The sequence below is a fragment of the Carassius carassius genome, chromosome 31, assembly GCF_963082965.1.
Source record: "Carassius carassius chromosome 31, fCarCar2.1, whole genome shotgun sequence".
Taxonomy (NCBI): Eukaryota; Metazoa; Chordata; class Actinopteri; order Cypriniformes; family Cyprinidae; genus Carassius; species Carassius carassius.
This window is the reverse complement of record NC_081785.1, coordinates 20576967-20602814: the sequence shown is the minus strand read 5'-3', so window position 1 is coordinate 20602814 and position 25848 is coordinate 20576967. Positions and strand designations below refer to the sequence as shown.

The window sequence follows — 25848 nt, the reverse complement described above, 5'->3', positions numbered from 1 at the left end:
CTGTACGTTTGTAACCTGTGGTGTTAAGAAGTATATGTGGTTGAATTGTTTGTAATTGTACTGATGGACTATTATTTAATTGAACTATTTGAAAATTAGTCGCTCTTTGTTCCACTATCCATTCAAAGCTTTCTGTCTCCTTTTTCTCTTTTTCCAAAGCCGGTCTGATCTAATTAGTTCCATGTATATTGCCTTCAATGCAATTCTTTCTGCCCTAATTGTTTCAGCGAGGGTTTCATTGAAATCAGCGGGGTGAGTCAGTGGTGCAGATTGTAGAACTACTAAATAGCGGGAGGTAGTGTTCAATGTCGTCTGTTGTTGGTCCATTAACTAATATGTTGAATTGTTTCAATAAATTAGTTTGGACTCCAGGTTACCAACAAGCTTTTGAAAATATAAAGCTTTTGCTCTCCTCTGCTCCGATCTTAGTGGCACCACAGTTTGACAAACCTTTTATGCTTCAAGTGGACTCAAGCCAGATCGGGGCAGGTCCTCCTTCAAACTTGGATGGATGGGGTTCCTCACCCAGTTAGTTATTTTTAACACAAATTTAATTCTTATCAAGCAAATTACTTGGTTATTGAAAAAATGCTATTGCATATGGGCCCTTCAATATTTTGTTGTGTATGTGTGTGTGTGTGTGTGGGGGGGGGGTGATATTGTAAGTGTAAATAAAAGTAGATCCTTGACAGTTTCGAATAATGTATTACGCTTACACATGAGAAAAAAATCACGGCACATTTTAAGTTGTTTCCACTGTTATCAGGAAAACTGGCAGTAATTGTGCCAGTGTTGCACCGAAAGATGGTTGAAAAGTAAGATGAAATTGCTGCCATCAGCTAAAATGAAAGGTCCTTTCTGAGAGAAGGTTATTAAATTCTGAAAAGATTTTGAAGACACACATTTTATCTTTTGGAACAATAAGGTGCCCTCTAATTATGCCAAAGATTAATATTACAGAGATATAATTCATATCTAAATCATCATCCAAACTGTCTTCTGATTAGATCTTTATTAAACATAAAATTAGGTCTCTGGCAATGAGAAAGAGTGATTAGATCTTTGAACATGATATAAAATTAGGTCTCTGGCTATGAAAGAGTGTGATTTGATTTTATAGTTGGTCTCTTGCAGTGTGTGTGTGTGTGTGTGTATGTGCGCGTCCACAAATTAAGGTCGGCAGCGCTGAATGAAGCGAGGATACAGGCAGACATCACGGATATGGTGTCGGTTCAGCAGCCAGGTAAGGAATCGCTCCAGTCCCAGACCATATCCACCGTGAGGACACGTGCCAAACTTCCTCTGCAACTCACAAACATTAACATGCTTACATTCGGAACATCTGAATATGACAAAGAATATATAAAAGGTATGACAAAGAGCTAGGCAATATATCAAATATCCAAGATGATAAATGGTAGCATTTCAATTGCATTTTCAAACCATTTCAATTATCAATTTATTTAATTTAGTTCAATTTATTTAATGAGCAATATGCTTGCATCACCACAAAAAAATGTCATACAACTGGCAATTGTCATAGATTAAAATATTTTAGTAAAAACATGTAGGGAAATATTGCTGCTTATTCCTATGTATTGTACTGGTGGATGTAAAATAAAATTATTTACTATTCTTCCTGAAAACATGACTATATTATTTTAATACAGTTAACTTGTGAATCAATTATTGTAGATTGAATCTGTCTATTTTGAATTTTTTTTTTTTACATAATTTTAGAGTTAGATCATTTTAAGGTTTTTAAATATATCTTCTACTCAGCAAGGCTGCATTTATTTGATCAAAAATACAGTAAAAACAACTAAATAATTTTACCATTTAAAATTACCCTTTTCTACGTTAATATATAAATGTAATTTATTCCTGGGATCAAAGTTGATTTTTCATTACTCCGGTCTTCAGTGTCACATGATTCTTCAGAAATCATTCTAATACGCCGATTAGCTGCTCAAGAAACATTTCACATTTTTATCAATGTTGAAAACAGTTGTCCTGCTTCGTATTTTGGGGGAAGCCATGATACATTTAGTTTTTCAGGATTCTTTGATGAATAGAAATATTTAACTTCATAAATGTCTTTACTGTCACATTTGATCAATTAAATGCATCCTTGCATCCTGAACAAAAAGTGGTAATAAATAAAACACATATATATCCAAACTTTTGAATGGCAATGCATATGAAATATAGCCAATAGGCTGTTACCTGGTCAGTGTACCAATAGTAGGGTGTGGAGTCGATTCCCTCTCTCTTATACCCTTCCAGGAGCTCCTCAGCATCCCAGATACGCATAGAGCCTCCCACAATCTCACCAACATTGGGCATCAGCACATCCACCTGACAAACAAAAACTTATGAGCCAATTATAACACAATTCTGTTGAATACTGCTCGTCTTACAGACTAATTTATAAAGACCTGGATAAAATCAGCCGGCATGTGAAAACATTTTCCTAAAGGCTTATTTATATTTTATTAAAGTTAATTTTTTTTTTTTAGTTTTCTTTCTTATTTATGAGACTGTTACAGGGCTTTTGTCCTTTTGCATATTAATTTTCATCAGTGGAATCCATTGGTCCACATAACTGCATGATTAAACACCAAATATATGTTTTGATTGACTGTGATTGCATAAAAAAATCTGTTGTTACTGGATATTTTTTTGTGGCTGGTTAATGACAATTCCTGACCGATTCAGTGAGGCGACGGTCTTCAGGGCAGCGCTGCATGTAGAAGGACTTGATCTCAGCAGGGAAACGACACAGCAGAATGGTCTCATTAATGGTGTCAGTCATCTGTCGCTCAGGGGCTTCTGGGATATCCTTTAGCAATGACACACAATAGCCAATTATCCAAGCGTTTGTAGGTGAGAACTCTTGGCAATAACGTACGAGGCTCAATTTAACAAACCTCTCCAAACTCATAAAATGTCCCGTCATCCTTCTTGATGTTGTGCTTTTTTAGCCACTCAATGGCTTCAGTGTAGTTCATCCTCTTGAATGGTCGTTTGGGAGGCTTGAAGTCCTAGAAGAAATAAAAAAAAAAAAATAGATGTATTGTACAGATTCCAGAGCCTCCATACTTGGTGACAAATTTCCGTGACCCTTCTAGTCATTTGTGACAATGCTGTTATAATTAACTAAAAATAAATATACTTTTAATAATATTTACATAAATTGAAATAAAGGTTAACTGAAATAAGCCAAAAAAAAGAAACATTAAACGATTAATTTTAAACTATTTTATTATTTTGTTTTAGTCAGCTGCCAAGGCTACATTACAAATTTTCATTTTGAAGTGCTAAAATTTGACTAAAAAAGACTGAAAGACTGAAATAAAAGTGAATAAAACCGAAAAGTCCAGAGCCTCCATACTTTGATAAATTTCCATGACCTATCCAGTCAATTGTCACAAAAGTGTTACCGTGAAGTAAAACAAAAAATATATAATGGATCTTAACTGAAATAAAATAAAAGACAAAAAATATTTTATTTCAGTCCGTTGCCATGGTAACATTTCTAATTTTCATTTAAAGCTGAAATGAAACCTAAAATGAAATGCGTTTTGCACAAAACTCAAAAAAACAAATAAAAAAAAGTGAAAAATTCTAAACATTTTAAACTCTGTAATAGTACATTGAATAAACTAAAATAACATTGTTTTGAGACTTTTTTCTTTTTTTTTTTTTTAGTTAAATCAGACCAATTAATGAACCGGTTTGAGTGATTTAGTGAGATGATTTTACTTGACACCAGATCAATATATTTTACATTAACTATACAAATGAAAATCCTCTATAATGAACTTGATTTCCATGAATTTTACAGGCCTGAACAACATAATCCAGGCCTAAAATTTTAAATATGATATTTCCAGGTTTTCCATGACTGTTATGCTCAAACATATGATGCCCTTGTGTGCCAGGGGTCGTACCGGGTTGAGGTCGTAGAGCAGCTGCGCGACAGGAGACTTCAGGACCCTGTCAACCACGTCACACACCAGATCCTCCAACCTGTTCAGAAGGTCTTCATACGTCATGAAGGGACACTCAGCCTCAATGTGGGTGTACCTGAAAACACACAAACACATGCATACACAGAGGCACATTACTCTTGCATACTTCTGCCTGTTTGAATGAATATTGTCAATGGTGCCAGACTCACTCAGACAGGTGTCTGCGGGTGCGCGACTGCTCAGCGCGGTATGACTGGGCGATGCAGAAGGTGTCGCCCAGTGCAGGGATGCAGGTCTCCAGGTACAGCTGAGAAGACTGCGTCAGATACGCATTCTCACCAAAGTAGTTGAGACTGAAGAGGGTGGAGCCGCCCTCCACCTGTGTCTGCACCAGAGTGGGCGGAGTTATCTGAAGATTAAGACAAACAAACCTGAGTTTAATAAGCAACATCTTGTGCCTCAAAATGAGATTCTTCAATACCTAATTAGAAATAGTTCACCTAAAAAATTAAAATTAGTTAAAAATGTACTCATTCTCAGGCCATCCAAGATTTTGATAAGTTTGTTTTCTTCATCAGATTTCGATAAATTTTGCATCACTTGTTTATCAAAGGATTCTCTGCAGTTAATGGGTGCCATCAGAATGAGAGTCCAAACAGCTGATAAAAACATCACAATAATCCAAACGACTGCAATCCATCAGTTAACGTCTTGTGAAGCCAAAAGCTGTGTTTATAAGAAACAAATCCACAATTTAGGTTTAACTTCTAACCCAACAATACAAGGCCTCCTTCCATAATATCACTTCCTCCAGTGAAAGTCATCTGGTCTGAATCAGGAGAGAAATATGCAGAGAGCAAGCACCCTCTATTTACGTATATACTGTAATAGCCCATTGGCTAGTCAATTTTTTACTTTACTCTCCAGACTGATGTCTGTGTATATTATATATATATATATATATATATATATATATATATATATATATACAGTGCTGCTTGAAAGTTTGTGAACCCTTAAGAATTTTCTATATTTCAGCATAAATGTGACTCAAAACAAGCATATCTCAGAGGTGCGCACACTACACATACCTCCTATGTCATCTGCCGGAATTGCTTGTGCATATGACAGGATGTGAGGATGTGTAACCAGAAGTGAGAGAAAAGGGCTTATTACGTTTGAAAAATGGATATTTTACTTACAAATACACTAGGATTCGCTACAGGAGGCCTGTATTCACCCTCTGGAGCCGTGTGAGGGATGCTTTAATATGGATGCACATGGCATGCCAGAGTTAATTTTGACAGGCTTTTTTGATTTAGTCTTAGTCTTTATCTTGAGACATAAATGCTTAATACTTTTCATTATTTTAGTCAAACTGCAGTTACCAAAATTTATTTTGGTAGCTATTTTATATGTAGTTTTTTTAAACAAAAATTATCATTAATTCTTCTCTCTTTAAACCAAATCAATTAAACTTATGATAAATTTAATTCAAGGATTGAATTTGGAAAAACTTGAATAAATTGACAATTTTCATTTTTGTATGGATGATCTGTTTAACAGTAGTGAAAAGAGAGCAACTTGTAAAAATTATAGATAAAAGAATTATAGAAAAAAAATAAAATGTATACATTTTGAAAAAGAAGCACAATAAGGGTGTACTCACACTAGCCAGTTTGAACCGTGCCTGAGTGCGTTTGACCACCAAAGCGCGGTTCGTTTGACTAGTGTGAGTGCTCCGTACCGTGCCCGGGCGCGGCTCGATTGGCCGGCCCTGGCCCGCTTGGAAGAGGTGGGCCAGAGCACGGTTCAGTTGGACTCGGGCACGGTACGCATGCAGTGTGAGCGCTAACCGTGCTGGAGCACGGAACAGGACACGTGGCGTCACGGTTTTGCGACGCTCCAGCTGGTACCTTGCAAACCTCCTCATACGAGCAGCATGATTACGTGAAAATTTTCGCGCCACTAAGGCGACACATCTGTTTAACAGCAGGCTGTGAGAGGGCTGTGGACCAAACAACACAAAATTATCCACAAAGAAAACAGAGCGATGGATTTCATTGTGTTCAGAGAGTGCCGCTCTTCCTGTTTATCCCGAAACCGTCGCGCACCATAATGACGTAAGCGTGCTCTGGCATGAATGCTGAAACCCTATGTGAGTGCAGGCCATAGGGGGAGTGGGGAGGGGGGACAATCGTATTCGGGCCCGGTTCATGGCAACCGTGCCTAGTGTGAGTACACCCTAAGACAAATACGAAAGAGATACAAATTAAACTTTTTTTTTTCAAATACATTGTTAACTTAACATTTGTAAATGTATTTAACATCTTATGTTGGTTAACTTTAATGACAAGGATAGGTACTTAAGTAGGAATACTGTCCCTTTAAGACGGAAGGCATTAATGTAATACTGACACGTTCAGTTTTCACCCACAAGATTAAGTTCACTTAATTGAGAACCGAGTGTGTTTACGTGAGATACTCTACACGATTGGATTGCTGTGTGTGTATTTGAGCTCTGAGAACTGATATGTATATGAGAACTGAAGAAGTATATTTGATCAAATGGAGTTGGCTCAACTCAATTAAACTTCCTTGTATGAATTAGTTTTTTTTTTTTTTTTATGAGTTGGGGCTACATATAATTAATGGATGGAAAATCTGCCCTCAATTAAATTGAGTTCTGTCCTGATAACTATCGGAGGAATAGGTATGGTAATGTACATGACAATGTTAATGTATTTGGTCTTGGCGGAATAGATCCGCTACGTTGCTGCGGCAGAGCAAGTACCGACACTTGTTACTGGCCAATACATCTACAACATGCTGCTGTGAGCATGTCAGAATATGGCTGCTGCAAATATAACACATGAAATAACCCCATAGCATAAATGAATCACCTCGTAGAAGATCTATACAGGTGGAGCTGGGGAAGGTGGAGGGTTTCTGAAGCAATCTGCACTGCTACGGCAAGCTCTATTCATAATTTATATCAGCAAAGCAACGCGAGTCATGCGCCTTCACACTAGAATTCACGGTGTGTCAAATACAGGAGACACCTTAATGATGGACTTGTTTCTTAAAAAACAAGCATCTTTTGTCTTCAAAAGCCATTAACTTATGGACTGGAGTCATGTGGATTACTTGTGGACTATTGAGATGCTTTTATCAGCTGTTTGGACTATTCTGACGGCACCCATTCACAGCAGATGATCCATTGGTGAGCAAGTGATATAATGCTAAATTTCTCCATAGCTGATGAAGAAACAAATTCATCTGCATCAGGTATGGTCTGATAATTTTTTTAATTAATAATTTTTAACACAGCAGTTCTTAAATCACGGTCCTCGCGACCCCCCACTTTGCACATTTTGTGTTATTCTCTTATGGTTTGTGCCATTCGACTAAGTGCCCTGTGAATAGGCTTGGGTATCAAGTATTGATTGGAACCGGGACTAGCTTTGCGATTTTCCCGGAATAGTTCAAAATAATGTTTTTTAATGTTTACATTTCAATTGCTAATTTCGATTCACAGTCTGCCGACTGGAAGAATAAACCGCTGAACACCAACAAAGAAGTGTCCACCGGAAGTGTTGGCATAACAGAGTGAGTCGAACATGGATAGCGTGTGTCGGCGGTCCAAAGGGTGGCTACACTTTTCTAAACAGAACAAAATCTCAGCAAATTGCAACATTTGTGGCAAGATTGTTTCGTGCATAGGAGTGTGCACGTCGAACATGATAAAGCACCTCCGAGTTTTTGGAGTAGAAATAAATGTGTGCCCCATCTTTAACGTGCTGCGCCGACCATCCTCCGCTGCCTCTTCTTTCTTCCATTTATGGGTTTAAGCTTCTACACCCAGCAAACTTATTTTCTCCACAGCAGGAGATACTATCTGTCCAGAATGCTCACGTATCCTGCCTGAGAAGGCAGATATGATCATTTTCCTAAACAATAACTTTTTCTGATTTTATACTGTACCTGCTGCTAATCTGGACTGGGTTTTACAAGTTGTTTCTTATTGTTTATATGCTATTCTGCACCAGATACGAAAATACGAAAGAGATACAAATTAAACTTTTATTCATTTTTCCAAATACTTTGTTAACTTAACATTTGTAAATGTATTTAACAGCTTTTGTTGGTTAACTTTAATGACAAGGATAGGTACTTAAGTAGGAATACTGTCCCTTTAAGACGGAAGGCATTAATGTAATACTGACACGTTCAGTTTTCACCCACAAGTTTAAGTTCACTTAATTGAGAACCGAGTGTTTTTACGTGAGATACTCTACACGATTGGATTGCTGTGTGTGTATTTGAGCTCTGAGAACTGATATGTATATGAGAACTGAAAAAGTATATTTGATCAAATGGAGTTGGCTTAACTCAATTCAACTTCCTTGTATGAATTTGTTTTGTTTTTTATGAGTTGGGGCTACATATAATTAATGGATGGAAAATCTGCCCTCAATTAAATTGAGTTCTGTCCTGATAACTATCGGAGGAATAGGCATGGTAATGTACATGACAATGTTAATGTATTTGGTCTTGGCGGAATAGATCCGCTACGTTGCTGCGGCAGAGCAAGTACCGACACTTGTTACTGGCCAATACATCTACAACATGCTGCTGTGAGCATGTCAGAATATTGCTGCTGCAAATATGTGTAGGGACCCTGCCAATCGGAACACAGTTCATTCATTCATTGAACTCACTTCTAACGAGCTGGTGACTGAATCAGGTGTATTAAACAAAAGAGACATGTAAAATATCACGAGGACCAGGATTAAGAACTGCTGCTTTAACACATAGCTTAAGGAATGACCTCGCAGTAACCCCGGCTGAAGAAATGATCCCGGAAACACTGCGTGACCGCAGATCGGACTTTCAGGATCTTGGAGACATTTTCCCCACGGATCATCATGTGCCTGTTGTTCAGCTGCACATCCACATCAGACTCCTCGTTCAGCAGGTTATCAGCGCCGCCCGCCGGAGCGAGACCGATCAGCTCCCAGAAATCACAGTGCAGCTCATGGCCGCCTGGAGCCTTTTCAAAACAAACAAAAGAAACGTTTAGATACCATATGACAAAGATTTGAGGATAAGTAAATATTGACAGAGCCTTAATTGCTAGATGAACTATAGGTAATTAATATTACATTCAATTAAAATCATATTAATATTAATTACCTAATCAGTTAAATTTTTTCTCACCTGTTTGCCCTCAGGAACAGGTTTCACGGTTCCATACAGAGCTACAGTGCTCTCCGTAGACAACACCTGTCCATTATAACACTGACACTGCAAACAAGACAGAGTCATCTCAGAGACTTTTTTAGCTAGAATGTACTTTTACTTGCATTCATTAAAAATGACTTTTTTGGAAAATAGAACAAAAAAGTCCCATCAAATGTTATCAAAATTCTGAAGAATATATATTTATATATTTTTAATTATTTTAATATATTATTTTATGAATAAACTTTGTAATAATTTTATGTGGCTCAAGTGGTAAAGCATTATGTTAGTAGTGCAAGGTTGTGGGTTCGATTCCCAGGGAACACATGTTAGGTAAAAAAATTTGGCCTGAATGCCCTGTAAGTCACTTTGGATAAAAGCGTCTGCTAAATGCATGAATTAAAAAATATATATATTTTAATTTAATAATATATATATATATATAAAATATAAACATTTTAGATGATTTCAGTTATCATTTAGGGTTTTTCATTATTATTAGGGAATTTCCCAGCCTTAATTATAAATAACTACATGTTTTGATAACCAGCAGGATCAACAACAAACAAAAGTACCAGTTTATCCGTGAGAACACACTGCAGGAAACCAGTTCCATCGCGCAGCACAATAAACAGGAGGTTCTTTCCTGAGAAAACATGTGCAAACCTATTTTAAAACAAACTATATTTTCATCATTTTCATTGACACTAACTGACTGGACCCATTTAAAAAAAAACTGCTGAGTAATTCTGGATGGTCATTTCAGGCTTGTTTGGTGAAAGAAAAAATAAACCTTCTCACCTTGTCTGCGTAACCGATGGACCCAACCAAACACCTTCACCCTCTGCTCTCTGAGCGCCTCCAGCTTATTAATTTTCACCTGAATATGATAAAATAAACCAGAGAAACTGATAAAGAGGAACACTTTCATATCAGCTCAGGTTCATATCGGCTTCACTAGCTACATTTACATGAAAATATTAGCCATGTAAACCATTGAAACCAACTACGTTGTCAGCCAGAATGAAAAATGCTGTTATGTGCCATGATGTGGATATTTATGTTGTATGAATGCAACGACTGCACAATTCAGAATAGATTTCAAATTCATTGACAAATTTTATGCCCCACAACTTTTAAAATGTCAAATTGTTTTGTTCCTTTCTTAGAGTGGCTTTGGATTAAAGCATCTGCTAAACTTATAAATGTAAATCTAAAATGGCTACATTTAACATTTCCCCTTTGATAGTAATCACAAATCAGTATTAGAATTTGTTCCCAAATGTTAAGAACCATTTCATTTTGTTTATAAATTATATCAATTACAGCCCCTACCACCTACCCATTCTCACTCTGTATAATAATAATAATAAACTGTTCATACAGCACCTTTAGTGTATAAAATGCAGCTCAAAGTGCTTTACATAAAAGCATAATAACTCAGTGCTGTTATACAGTCAATATTATATTCTGCATGTAATTCAGGAAAAACTCACGGTTTTGGGTTCAGGAAGGCTGGGGTCGTTCTTGATGACGATGTTTTTAGCTTCTTCCAGATTCTTCTCTCTGCGTTCAGCATCTTCAGCCTGTCAGTCATGAGATCAGACAGAGGTCAAAACAGACATACAGGACCCTGACATGGAGCTCGGTTTACTGGACAGGAATTCTGGGTCTATAAAGGGCAGATGAATTACAGTACCTCCTTCTTATCTTTGCTGTCACCCTTCATTTGCTCTCTATTAAGGAGCTTCTTTGTGTTCTTCATTTGAGTCTTCGAGATAACAGCCCAACGCTATCAACACAAACAAACCATGTTAAAACAAAAGGTTAAAATATTAGGTACATTTTTATTCCTATGAAACCTTGGCAAGTTATTATTAATCGTGTAATTCAATGTTCCAGCTCTTTTTGTCAAATAACTTTTAGGGCTGGTCCGAATACATTTTTTTGAGCTTCGAAGCTTCGATAGGAATTAGCATCGAATATTCGAAGCTTCGGAGGGAGGGGGCTGAACATATTCTTCTCTCTAATAAAGGCAGGAATCTCTATGCGTCTGTCTGTTTGCATTTAGATTATTTATCTTGCATTTAGAACCGTTAATCCAATCGACTTCACGAGTGTAGTGTCACATTTGGTGCAATATAGACACGCGAGACGTGACACGTTCAGAATTAATAAACTTTTAATACAGAACAGCGCGAGCGGGAAGTGCGCGCGCCTCACGCGCAGGGGTTATATGCTCCGAGAACGGACACTGCACTAGTGATACAAAACACAGCCTAATATTTTTCTAGAGTAACAAATAACTCTCAAATCAGAAATCAGCAGCACAGTAATTACTGACACAGTAAAGGGTAGGCTAATATATTGTTTATATTCTATTTCCACAGTCAAGGCAACGCAGCTTATAGCCTGCCCTACACGCTCAGGCATGCACTTCTGCCCATACAAACTCCGATGTTCTGCGCTCTAAAATATAAGAGTATTGTATTTCCCCCAAAAATGCTAAAAAAATAACCGTGTGAGAGCGTGTTTTAGGCTATATCATGTTATAGCCAGATATGACGACGCTTACAGCACGCGTCACCGCAGATCAGCATCTATTCATCAAGCCAACGTGTAAACTATCGCAAATCAAAGTGAAAGTGGGTCGCAGATGCTTTAACACACAATCAACTTCATTAAAAGTAAAGAACCGAAATGATCTTACCAGGACTGTTGCCGCTCTCTTATTGCGACCTTTGATTTAGAAATTTTAGCTGACGATCAGTAAAATGCATGCAGCATATCTGTTGCTGGTGACGTGCACTCCATTACATCTGCCTATAGCGCGGGATTTGAAGTTCGGATTCATATCCGTTTTGCAAAAACACATTTATGTGTTCATTGTTCATAGTGATAAATCAGAGAGAGCTATCCGATCTGAGAAAACGCATGACAGCCCCATTCAAGCGCGAATGGGAACCGTTTCTAGGGGGATGCCAGGTGTGAAAAAAATAAATAAAAAATTAAAACGAATATTCGAATGTCAAATTTGAAAATCGAATACCAACCCACCGAACGAATATTCGAATACTCGAATATTCTGGTACAGCCCTAATAACTTTGTGATGTATATTCTTGTTGCCTGCTGCTAGTTATTGGTTAGTGTTATTTGCAGATTTCACACCTCTCCTTCCTTCTGTGAGTCCACATAAATCACTGGAAAAGGTTCTTTTCCAGCAAACAACAGTGCCTGAAAAGATTACAGAGAACATTTAAGAAAACAAATACAGAAAATAATCTGAATCATCATTTAAACTGTAGTTCATGAGAAAATTAAACGAATCAAGCACCTTGAGTGCAGTTTGAAAGGGCTTCTGCTCTGATCCATCTCCATCCACATCACTGCCCTGTGTTTCAGACACATACAGCTCTTCTGGAGGAACAAACAACATCAGCTTTAACATTTCACCATTTTACATGCAGAACCAGAGTTGACATCACTTATGGAAAGGGCTCAGGTCCTTTCTAGTGTGCTTTAGTGTGCTACCTAGGGCACTGATACTGCTCTTTAATGTATTCATTTACGAAAATGTGCAACGGTTATATTTAAAAACAAAGTGCCATATTGAACATATAAGCTTTTGTTAATTTAATACTAAATATAACATCAGTGTATAGATGAAATATTGATCAGCATATTCTGGTGCAACCCTCTGCAGAGACTGATTAAATTTAACCTGTGCTGGTGTGTATAATTATGTATACGAGTACAGTATTGTTGTAGAATGCTAAAATATCAATATTAGTGTAGTACAGTGATAGAAATGTATACCACATTAGTGTATTTATGTAGTATATTGACCTATATAAATACATTATTGGTGGTACATTGAATAACATTCATAATGTGGGGTGTACTGAAGTATATATAAATACAGTACATGTAGTACAGTGCAGCCTTATTTTTCACCTATATATATATATATATTATATATATATATATATATATATATATATATATATATATATATATATATATAAAACACAACTAGGCTCATATTCACAAAACAGGCTAAAAGTAGCTCATAACTTGCCGATTTAAGAGAAAATCTTAAAAATAACGGCTGTGTCAGTTCCAAATTTAAGATTCCAAAATTTTTGCTCCAAGAGTAAAATCTCAGATTTTATCAGTTGTTATAAGCCTGTCTCAGACACATTGGTATCGGCGAATATGCGCCCGTTATCTCACTGATATTAACTTTTTTTTACAAAACACAGATAAAGTGCTTGTAAATGGTGTAATTACGTAGTTTGTCCAGCAGAGCATGCTCCATTGATAAAATGCTTTAAAGCTTAACACCTGTTTCACATATAATCCATCTGCAGTGCGTATGCAGTCCGTGTGCGTTACATATGTGTGGTGCTGAAGCAGCACTGACTCATTGTGCTTTCACACAGGACACGTTTGCAGTCTGCTACTGATCCGCGGCTGTTTAAGCCACAAAACACAACATTTGTCCATTATTTTGATATCAAATCATGTAAACAAAACAAAAAAAAAAAAATCAAAAAGCTTTTTCAGCAAAGATTAATTGCGAGTCGAGAACTCCCAATCGAAGGGTTGTGAGTTCGAATCTTGGGCCGGCAGGAATTGTAGGTGGGGGGGAGTGCATGTACAGCTCTCTCCACCTTCAATACCATGACTGAGGTGCACTTGAGCAAGGCACCGAACCACCAACTGCTCCCCGGGCGCTGCAGCTCCGGGCATGTGTTCACGGTGTGTATGTGTTCACTAAGGTTAACTAATGATATCTTATTGTGATACCTATTGGTCTTACAACCCGAATTCCGGAAAAGTTGGGACGTTTTTTAAATTTTAATAAAATGAAAACTAAAAGACTTTCAAATCACATGAGCCAATATTTTATTCACAATAGAACATAGATAACATAGCAAATGTTTAAACTGAGAAAGTTTACAATTTTATGCACAAAATGAACTCATTTCAATTTAGATTTCGGCTACAGGTCTCAAAATAGTTGGGACGGGGCATGTTTACCATGGTGTAGCATCTCCTTTTCTTTTCAAAACAGTTTGAAGACGTCTGGGCATTGAGGCTATGAGTTGCTGGAGTTTTGCTGTTGGAATTTGGTCCCATTCTTGCCTTATATAGATTTCCAGCTGCTGAAGAGTTCGTGGTCGTCTTTGACGTATTTTTCGTTTAATGATGCGCCAAATGTTCTCTATAGGTGAAAGATCTGGACTGCAGGCAGGCCAGGTTAGCACCTGGACTCTTCTACGACGAAGCCATGCTGTTGTTATAGCTGCAGTATGTGGTTTTGCATTGTCCTGCTGAAATAAACAAGGCCTTCCCTGAAATAGATGTTGTTTGGAGGGAAGCATATGTTGCTCTAAAACCTTTATATACCTTTCAGCATTCATAGAGCCTTCCAAAACATGCAAGCTGCCCATACCGTATGCACTTATGCACCCCCATACCATCAGAGATGCTGGCTTTTGAACTGAACGCTGATAACATGCTGGAAGGTCTCCCTCCTATTTAGCCCGGAGGACACGGCGTCCGTGATTTCCAACAAGAATGTCAAATTTGGACTCGTCTGACCATAAAACACTATTCCACTTTGAAATAGTCCATTTTAAATGAGCCTTGGCCCACAGGACACGACGGCGCTTCTGGACCATGTTCACATATGGCTTCCTTTTTGCATGATAGAGCTTTAGTTGGCATCTGCTGATGGCACGGCGGATTGTGTTTACCAACAGTGGTTTCTGAAAGTATTCCTGGGCCCATTTAGTAATGTCATTGACACAATCATGCCGATGAGTGATGCAGTGTCGTCTGAGAGCCCGAAGACCACGGGCATCCAATAAAGGTCTCCGGCCTTGTCCCTTACGCACAGAGATTTCTCCAGTTTCTCTGAATCTTTTGATGATGTTATGCACTGTAGATGATGAGATTTGCAAAGCCTTTGCAATTTGACGTTGAGGAACATTGTTTTTAAAGTTTTCCACAATTTTTTTACGCAGTCTTTCACAGATTGGAGAGCCTCTGTCCATCTTTACTTCTGAGAGACTCTGCTTCTCTAAGACAAAGCTTTTATAGCTAATCATGTTACAGACCTGATATCAATTAACTTAATTAATCACTAGATGTTCTCCCAGCTGAATCTTTTCAAAACTGCTTGCTTTTTTAGCCATTTGTTGCCCCCGTGCCAACTTTTTTGAGACCTGTAGCAGGCATTAAATTTTAAATGAGCTAATTAAGTGGATAAAAGTGTAAAATTTCTCAGTTTAAACATTTGCTACGTTATCTATGTTCTATTGTGAATAAAATATTGGCTCATGTGATTTGAAATTCCTTTAGTTTTCATTTTATTAAAATTTAAAAAACGTCCCAACTTTTCCGGAATTCGGGTTGTAATAGTTCTTTTGCACTTTAATCTGTGTAAAACTTAACTTTATATTTTCTCTGTATTGTTTTATTGTAATTAAATCTTTAATTTATCTAAATGTTAAATGTTTTTTAAAGTCTAGTAAGAAAAAGTAATTTAACCTGCTATACTGTATTATTACCAAACAAACTAAATTTCAATACTGTGATAACACCATATACTTTAATAAAAGTCTGCACTTTTGTGAAACCCTCACAATCTTCCCCTGAGTCTGCACTTTCGTGACGTAATGCCGCTTTGACTGTTGGGTAGAAGTTTGCCGCAGAGCTCGTCCCAGTGTGGGCTCGGCAGAAATGAGGATCGAGGATGCATAACAGCTGCAAAGGGGCGTTCGTTAGCACCCTTCTGAACCCTAAAATGACAAATGGGATACCTTACGGTCTTGTGGACTTAATGGACACGTGCATGCAGTTAGGCTGTGCAATTAATCGAAAAAAAAAAAAACGATTCGATTTTGGCCTCCAACGTTTATAAAAATCCAATAATCGAGATAAAACGATTATTGTGCCCCATTCCTCTCCCCTTTGCAGCGATGCGCTTTCATTCCTCCATAAAAGCCAAATTTCCTTAGCAAATCAGTTAAATCATGTAACGTGACATATATGAAACACTGCTGTGTGCTGCTCGGAGATTAGTTTATGATTATTACTCATTTATAGAGGGAATAAAATCAATGTCAAATGTGCAATTGTGCTGATAGTTGGGAATCAGCACTCTCTTGGCCACTCATGATGTTTAACTAGACTATGATATGTTACAAATATACAAACTCAATTTTTATAATAGTATGTTTGTCTAGTGAGTTTCTTTGTCTGTTCTGTTGCGCTCATATGTTTTGATTTCTCCATGAGAATCTCTCTTTAACACAGACTGGCTGCATGAGCCTCGATTGGTGTGACTGTTACTGTCAATAAATTATAAATCATTACCTATCTTCATTTACAACAAATGTAATAAAATCATTTACAGTCATTCTCACTGAAATTGAAAGTGAAATTGAAGTGACATACAACTTAATATGGTGACCCATACTCAGAATTGGTGCTCTGCATTTAACCCATCCAAAGTGCACACACACACACACACACATATACCGTGAACACACACCCGGAGCAGTGGGCAGCCACATATGTTGCGCCGCCCGGGGAGCAGTTGTGGGTCATGGTATTGCCGGCCCGAGACTCGAATTGCACTACACAATTTCTTTCTGACTTTATTCAATTACATTATCTGCTCTTAGCTTTGTTCCTACATGTCCAAATTAGGGATGCAACGATATCATTTTTTCAGAACCAATCAGATACCGAAATTTCTGAGTATCTGCCGATACCGATTCAATCCGATACCAGCACATTTTTTTTTTTATCAATGTAGAATTTCTATACTTCTCTGTTGACCTGGCAATCAATTTTAAGTGTTAATCATAAACTTCTAAATATACACAACTTAATTTCAAAAATTCAAACTGGTATTAAAATCAAAATGTCCACTTTACTTTTGGTTTCGATTTTAACGATCGCGCTAATTCTCTGCGGGCATTCTACAATACAATACATACATTTTGTCAGACGCTCTCCAACGAATGCTTCTTTAATGTTCCTTATGTGCCATTGAGGGTGTTTTTTCGTTCGTTTAAGTAAATTTAAAATAAAATAAAAAATAGTCTGGCCAGTCCGAGGCCCCTGCACGCGTGGGGCCCATTGGCTGCAGTCTAGACAAGCACGTGCGTTAATCCGCGCCTCATTATCAAGACGCTATTCAAAATAAAGTGCTAATATTTTTTTCTTCCAAACCATTTACAAAAAAATTGTAATGCCTGTAGAAATACATTTTGTGATTTTTAATGTTAAGACCTTCATTTTTCCCCCAAATCCGTTTAGTGACTTTTATTGCTCGCAAAAACCCTGTACAAAAGGTCTCGCCCACTCTTACAGGAAAGATACAGTGGATAAATTAGCGTCTAATGAATTGGATGTCGCACATTCAAAGAAAACAACTTAACGTTACTTCCACGTTGAAAAATATGGTGGATAAAGTAACAACAGGACAGCATGATCTGACGCAACCCTGCAGACAATATGCAGCTTATACAATGTCATTATTATCATCGAACTCACTGATTGACATCTGACCGACGCCCTTGTCTGCCATGTTGCGCTTTATAGACCTCAGAGTTTAGTCCAGTTCGGGTTGAGTCCTGCCGTCTCGCCTTTTGCCACGTACTAAACTCTCGCGCACGAGCTGCTGGGATCGACTTCAGGAAAAGGGCGTAACAAAAAAGGGGGCGTAACTTATTCTTCTTCTTTGATTTAATAGCGGGTTGCGAACCAACTTGCGAACGCCATCTACTGTGATGGAGTGTGAAAAGAATGAATAACCCTCCTATATCCTATTACAAAACCCACTATTCTTAATAAATCTCATGACTGCGTGCATTTGTTTTCTTGAATTTGGACCATCATTTAATAAGCTGGTTATTAAATTCCTGCCTTCCTACTGTTTGAAATTCTTCTTTAAGAATCCTCCTTTGTATTTCATATGTCTTGCATATCTGCATAACATGCTCTACGGTTTCCTCTACTTAACAGACACCACATAGACCCATGTCATGTTTCCCTATAATGTGTAAAGTGTGATTTAGATTAGAATGTCCTGTTTGTAAATGTGTGAAAATAACTTGTATTTGTCTACTTAAATTGTGAATTATTTTGCTTTTCTTTATGGTTTTTTGAACCTTGTAATAGTGTCGACCTGTCTGGCATTTTTTTTTTTTTTTATTAATGCAGAACACAAAAACATACAAAAGTATAAACATACATCACATAATATCAACCACAAAAAATAAATAAATGAATAAAAAAACAATAAAAAATGACATAGAACTAAAGAAGAAAAAATAAATAAAAAAGAGGGGCAAAATCTAAACAAAATTACACAAGGAGATCAAAGGCAGAGCAAATTCTAACAGTCCGTATAGCTTTTTTATTAGTAGATACTGAGATTACATTCAAATAGTTTTCCATTTCTTTTAGGAAAAGAGAGAAGACAGGTTTACATTTGGAGAATTTGCATTTGTGAATGTAAAATTTGCTTAGGAAAAAAAAATAAAATTGATAACAAAACTGACATTTTCGTTTGTGGAGTCGGAGTCATAATACCCAAATATAATGTTTTTCATATGTACTGAGAAGCCTGGCAAAATCATACACTTGACAAACACACCAATATCATGCCAAAGTTCCTGAATAAGTGTACCACAGTTTCTTTAGAACTCAAACAAGAAGAGCATTTAAGATCAATGTCAGATTTAAATCTTTGTATAAACTTCTTTACAGGGTAGAACCTGTGTATGAGCTTAAAAAGAAATTCTCGTGGTAGAGACCAGATTTTCTTCTAATAAGGTTACCAAACAAATTATTCCAAAAGGAGATCACAGGTGGAACAGAAATCAGACTCTTAAGAAATAAAGACCGTATTTTATCATTTTTGGCTTTCGACTCGGAGAAACAAATTTGACCAACAGGAGTATCACAAGGTTTAGGCAAGGATGCGGTAGATACTGAGGAGCCATTACAGTTTTTTAAAAAGCATGCATAAACCAGAGGGAATGGCTCCCAAAACTGTAGCAAATTATTTTGGGGTTATTGGTATTGGGTATTTGGAAAGAAATTCTGAGTACCTGAACAAAAGGCCTTGCTCATTAAACAATTGCTCCACCAAAATTAAACCATTACTGAACCAACTATCATAAAACAGAGACTTATTCTTGAATAAAATGTTCTTATTGAAAAGTTATGCTTATAAATTAGTGCCCATGCTAAGAGAACCTGTCGATGAAAGTTGGAAACTTTGATCAGGAGTTTGGATATATCATAATCACACATTAAGAGAAAATTAAGGCCACCAAGTTGTGAAACTAATTGAGGAAAAACATTCCAAATAGAAGATGGTTGGGCTAGATATTGGTTCAGCCAATTAATTTTGAATGTATTGTTGAGAGAATCAATAAAGTCAATAAATCAATAAAGTTCAGACCACCATTATTATACGCATTTAATATGACTGATTTTCTCAAGTAATGAGATTTATTTTTCCAAAAGAATTTTATTAGAACCTCATTAATTAATTTAGATGTGGGCTTATCCACAAAAAGAGACTGAGCTGCATAGGCCAAACGAGACAAACCCTCTGCCTTAGTGAGCAGTGTTCTGCCTTCTAGTGACAGATCCCTTTGTAACCAACAATTACATTTTTTGTGTGTTTTGGTAATAGGTTTGAAGTTTGCTGAACACCTACATACATCTATGCTAATTAGTATACCCTATTTTTGACAGCAATATCCTCAATAGAAGTAAGAGAGCAATCTTTAATTGGAAGCAATTTGCATTTATTAAGGTTTAAAGTTAATCCCGAAGCTTTAGAAAAAGTCTGAAGAATAACCCAAGCCAATTTAATTTGTGATGAATCATTCAAGAATAAAAATGTATCATCCGCTAATTGACAAATTTTTATTTTAGTGTTACCACTTGTGATATCCTTTAATTGACTATTGTTTATATGTGTGATAAGGAACTGTGTTGCAATTAGAAACAGTTAAGGGGACACTGGACATCCTTGCCGAACTCCTCGTTTTAAAAAAAAATCTAGGTGAAGTACCATTACTTAATTTGATAGAGCTGTTTCCGTGTATGTAAAGCATTTGGACCATCCTGCAAAAAGCATTGCCAAAGCCAATTTTTTTGTAGAGCCTGAAATAAAAATTCATGTTCCAATGTGTCAAAAGCTTTGTAATAATCTAAAAAGAAAATGAAACCATCACTGTCTATTAAATCTGAATAATCTAACACATCTAGAACTAGCCGTATATTATTAGAAATGTGCCTTTTCTGCATAAATCCCGATTGTGTTTCATCAATTATGGAGTGCAAAACATATTTAAATCTTTTTGCTAAAACTAAAGCACTAATTTTATAATCATTATTTAATAATGTAATCGGAAGCCAGTTATCTATTAAAAGGGGATCTTTATTTAATTTTGGGATAAGTGTAAATAAACCTTGACATAATGTGGCTGGAAACAGTGTTTTCTCTATACTTTCCTTATAAACCTTTAATAAGAATGGTGCTATACTACGACTTAACAGCTTGTAAAATTCTGAGCCGAGTCCATCTGTTCCGGGAGATTTGTTAGCTTTTAAAGTATTAATAGCTTCCTATATCTCTTTCAGTGTAATAGAGGCATCACAAAAATGTTTCTGTCTGGCATGAGTCCCAAACTGTCTGCCATTTCATATGCATGCGTATTTCATGCAGCCAGTATTTTTTTCTTCTTCTTTCTGTCTTTTTATGGCGGTTGGCAAACAAACAAAAAGGTGCATTCCCGCCACCTACTGAGCTGGAGTGTGAATAATTGACGGAACAGAAAGAAAAACTAAGCGGAGAGAAAAAAAAACAAAACAAAAAAAAAAACAATTAAAGAAAGGACCACTTCTAAATCCTCTTAAACAGATGCACCTTTCTTAAATATTTCGTTAATGCTTTTCCAAGCCATTATCCAGCACTTTTTGTTATTACTAAAGACTTTGTTAATGAGAATTGTTATTTAATATGAAAAAAAGTCTAAATATTTTAAATGTGTGTGTTCAAAGGGGATATTTCTATATTTGGCAGAATTCTCATACAGAAGTCAGAAGCACTTTACAGGTTGATTTACCCAGCATTTTCTTTGAGTATATCTGATGCAGGTGATCACATAAATCTGTCGTCTTACGATGCACTTAGACAGAGCCGGCGCCAGGGCAGCACTGATGAGGGGGCGTCTGAAGTGACGAAATGCGAAATGGGCGCGATGAAATACCACAGATCACTACAGATACTACACATAATCATAATAATTAGACCAGCTATATGTTCAATTAGTTAAAGGTGCCTTCGTTAGGTCCAGGGCGAGATGGATTGAGGAGGGTGAGAAAAATACAAGCTTTTTTTTCTCACTTGAGAAAAGGAATTTTAAAAGGAAATGCATTTCTGCTTTGCAAGTTAATAATTCTGTTTCAAAACACCCTGAAGAAATAGAGAAGTTTGTCACAAATTTTTATAGAAACTTGTACTCCTCTGATTATCAGGCAAACCAAAGTGAGTCATATCTACATCAAATTAAGAATTATATACCACAAATTAGTAATGAATTTAAGTTATTATGTGAGGCTCCTGTTTCATTCATTGAAATTAGGGATGCAATGAAATCAATGAAAAAAGGGAAGTCACCTGGCTGCGATGGCCTCACTTTAGAATTCTTTATACACTTCTGGGAAATTTTAGAGCAACCTTTCTTATTAATGCTTCAAGAATGTATAAAAACTGGAACGATGATTCCCACTATGAAACAAGGAGTGATATCTCTTATTCCCAAGCCAGACAAAGATGTAACTTTAATTGATAATTGGCGACCTATAACACTTCTAAATTTTGATTATAAATTATTTGCCAAGAGATTAAAACAACATTTACATCATGTCATTAATGAAACACAGACCGGCTTTATGAAAGGACGTCATATTAGTTGTAATACTCGTCTTGTTCTGGGTCTTATTGATTATAAAGAAGAAATTGAGTCTGATGCTATCATCTTATTCCTTGACTTTTACAAGGCATTCGACACTGTAGAGCATCAGTTCCTTATGAGTTCTTTAAGGGCTTTTGGATTCCCATCCAGTTTCATTAATGTTGTCCAAATGTTGTACAAAGATATTGATAGCTGTATAATTTTATATTCTCGAACTTCAACAAGATTTCCCATTCTTCGAGGAATAAGGCAGGGTTGCCCTTTAAGCCCATTGTTATTTTTAGTGGTTGTAGAAACATTATCTATTGATATATTGCGTAACAATAATTTTGTTGGTCTTAGTATCTTTAACAGAGAGATTCATATCTCACAATTAGCTGATGATACCACTTTATTTTTAAAAGACAAAGAGCAAGTTTCTCCAGTATTAACTACAAGTAATGCCTTCTCTAATGCTTCTGGACTCAAACTTAATTTATCCAAGTGTGAAATTATTTGCTTATTTGATAATGTAGAATCTGAAATTGAAAATATACCAGTTAAAAATGATGTGAAATATTTGGGGATTCATATAACAAAAAATTTAATTAGTAGACAGTTTTTGAATTTTTCTTCACGTTTATCCAAAACTAATTTTATTTTTAATAATTGGCTACAGAGAGATTTGTCGATTTTAGGCAGAGTCTTTTTATCCAAAGCAGAGGGATTATCCAGATTTGTGTACCCTTCCCTGTCTTTAGCTGTAGATAATCACACTTCCAAAAATATTGATAAGATTTTTCTTAATTTTATTTGGAGTAATAAATCTCACAAATTGAAGAAATATATTTTAGCAAACAAAAGAAGTGAGGGTGGTCTTGAAGTCCTGAACGTTGAGGATACCAACAACACATTCAAAATTAATTGGTTGAAGAGATGCTTGCTTGGGTCAGACACCATGTGGTATTTTATCCCAAGTAACATATTTAAAAGGATAGGTGGCCTTTCTTTTTTGATGAAATGTAATTACTCCACTGGTAAATTACCTATTAAATTGGCTAGTTTTCATCAACAAGCGCTGTTAGCCTGGAAATTGGTTTACAACCACAACTTTTCCCCCCATAAAACCATCTTATGGAATAACTCAGATATTAAAATTAGAAATAGATCATTCTTTCTTGAGAAATGGTTTGATAAAAACATAATTTTTATTGCAGATCTATTCAACACTAATGGTGATCTGTTATCCTATGAGAGTTTTATGAATACCTACCAATATCCTATTCCGTTTGAAGAATTTAACTCTGTTATAAAGGCTATTCCAAGTGGTTTAATATGTCTGATGAAAGCTTCCCTTACACATGAGGCATGTTCTAAACAATTACCTTTGTTATGTTTGGATGGTGTTTCTATTTTAAGTAAAGATTGTAATAATAAATTTATTCGTCAACTCTCTCAATCTAGAAATCTATGTACTCCAAAAGGGAAATTCTTTTGGAATTCTGTAATAGATAACATTCAGTGGAGGAAGACTTGGTTACATACTGTATACCCAATAAAATGAAAGAAGTGCATTTTAAAATTTTGCATAATATATACCCTTGTAACGCACTTTTGTCCAAATACTGTGATTTAGATGAGGTATGCACCTTCTGTAATAATGAAGTTGAAGACATCTGTCATTTGTTTTTTTCTTGTATCGTTACTTCAATTTTCTGGAATGATTTAAGCTCTTACTGTTTTTCTAAAGTTAATATGAGATGTAATCTATGCATAAAGGATGTAATTTGTCTTTTTGAAAGCCCAAACAAATCGTTAGAATCTACTGTTAACTTCCTTATCCTTGTGGCAAAATTTTACTTTCACAAGCAAAGGTTTCTTAAGAAAATTCCTACTTTTATTGATTTCCTTTGTGAAGTGAAATATTTAATCAAATCACTAAGAACAATTGATAATAGAAAATGTACGTCTTTTCTGAAAAAATATGATGAGATCTTTCATGTACCATGATTTTCTTTGATGTTTTATTTTCTTTTTTTATTTTCTTTTTTTCTCTCCTTTTTTTTCTTTCCAAATTGACTTCAACTGTTTAATATATGCATTTTTGGAAATGTTCTATATTTCTAAGGAATGTATGTTTGCAATATTGTAAAACATTTCTTGAATTAAAAAAAAAACACATAATCATAATCTGAAGGCTATACACTGTAAAAAGTGAACATAGGTCTAAATTGGATTACTAGAACTATTTTAGTCTATTTACTTCGTATTTCTGCTTTACTAATCGTAACTGATTATTGTACATACTCATTCAACTTGAGCGCATAGAAATTCACAGATACTCGAATATCTCACTTTCACCCAAAGTATAATTTCCCTTTAAAAGAATGTCAGCATCAGACATTTATTTCTGACGTCATGACGCACGAGCCCAATTTTAACTTCTGTTGCTCAACTGACGACCGCCATTTTATCTCTCCGGACTCGGACGAAAAAGGTAGGTTGTAAGTTTATTTTAATGAATTTACTCGAAAATTCTACTTTTGGACACGTGTTTTAGTTGTTTATGAGTTTATTGATGTTGTTTGTGAACATGAATACAAACGAAATCGTAATTAAGCGAATTTTTGAACGTACGTTTGCGATATAGCGTTGCTGAACATGTTCTATGTAACGTTATACAAATATGTTGCATTTACTCGTTTGTTTTATAAAAATGTGTTCAGTTTGGTTCTTGGAAGTGTGTGTATACAATTACAGGGCTCTCAAGTTTTGAATTGAGTTCAGAGTGAGATTTTGGCGGCGGCCGCGATGGCGTAGGGGTTTGATGGGGATGGGTGTCTGATCTCATAAATGACACATATTCTTACAAATAAAATAATATTTATTCAATTCAGCATTTATTTGTGTGTGTGAGTGAGTGAGAGAGAGAGAAAATGGTCATTGTTGTTTATTGTTTATTGAATTATAGCACTGTGGTTTCAGGCCAGCCATTTTTACTGTTATGATGGATGACAGGGTTCCATCAAGTGCTAAGCTGTTCCTGGTTTTGGACTTGTTTAATCCCAACATGGAGAAAACCCTCTCATCATAGGCATTTGAATGCGGGAGCACTAACACCAATGCAGCTATTTTAGAAAGCCTCCCTGCCTATGTCCCTCACACCTTGATGGACACAGGAGTTCTCATCTGCAGACTACGCACCAGTAAAAAGAGATGGTGGTTCCCATTGTGATGAATGGCCATCGGGTTGACCACTCCTTATTAAAGGAACACCTATAGTTGGCTGCTCTACTTAACCCTCTCTTTTTCCCTGTTTCCATTGGGTTCTCCACTGTTTCCTCTATGGTGTCCTCCACAGTCTCTTCCATGGACCCATCCTCTACCGGCACCATAATTGCCTCCTCCACTGTCTTCTCCACAGTCTCCTCCTCTGACCTAGCCACCTTTTTAGGGAGCTGATCTTTTAGAGCAAAGCATGAAAGAAAGCTCCTTTGCATCTTCCCCTGACATCTTTGAAATAGACGAATACAATAATCAATATTATACATTGGATAAAATATAATGAAATATCCTAGGCAAAACGTTTTCAAAATGGGGACCAGGATGTTGTGCAGTAAAAATAAAA

At 36.3% G+C, this 25848-nt stretch overlaps 1 protein-coding gene across 1 annotated transcript; it reads right to left on the bottom strand.

Annotated features, from left to right (window-relative positions):
- Positions 1 to 930: 930 nt before the first annotated feature.
- On the bottom strand, positions 931 to 17905 carry LOC132111735 (asparagine--tRNA ligase, cytoplasmic-like). Its single transcript, XM_059519316.1, has 15 exons — positions 17794 to 17905; positions 12554 to 12636; positions 12388 to 12453; positions 10918 to 11010; positions 10715 to 10804; positions 10020 to 10098; positions 9794 to 9864; positions 9195 to 9281; positions 8806 to 9027; positions 4184 to 4383; positions 3954 to 4089; positions 2931 to 3044; positions 2711 to 2842; positions 2227 to 2358; positions 931 to 1302 (listed from the first exon to the last, which is right to left on the bottom strand). The coding sequence occupies exons 1-15, from the start codon at positions 17825 to 17827 to the stop codon at positions 1171 to 1173; spliced, it is 1671 nt and encodes a 556-aa protein (XP_059375299.1). The 5' UTR covers positions 17828 to 17905; the 3' UTR covers positions 931 to 1170.
- Positions 17906 to 25848: the final 7943 nt, after the last annotated feature.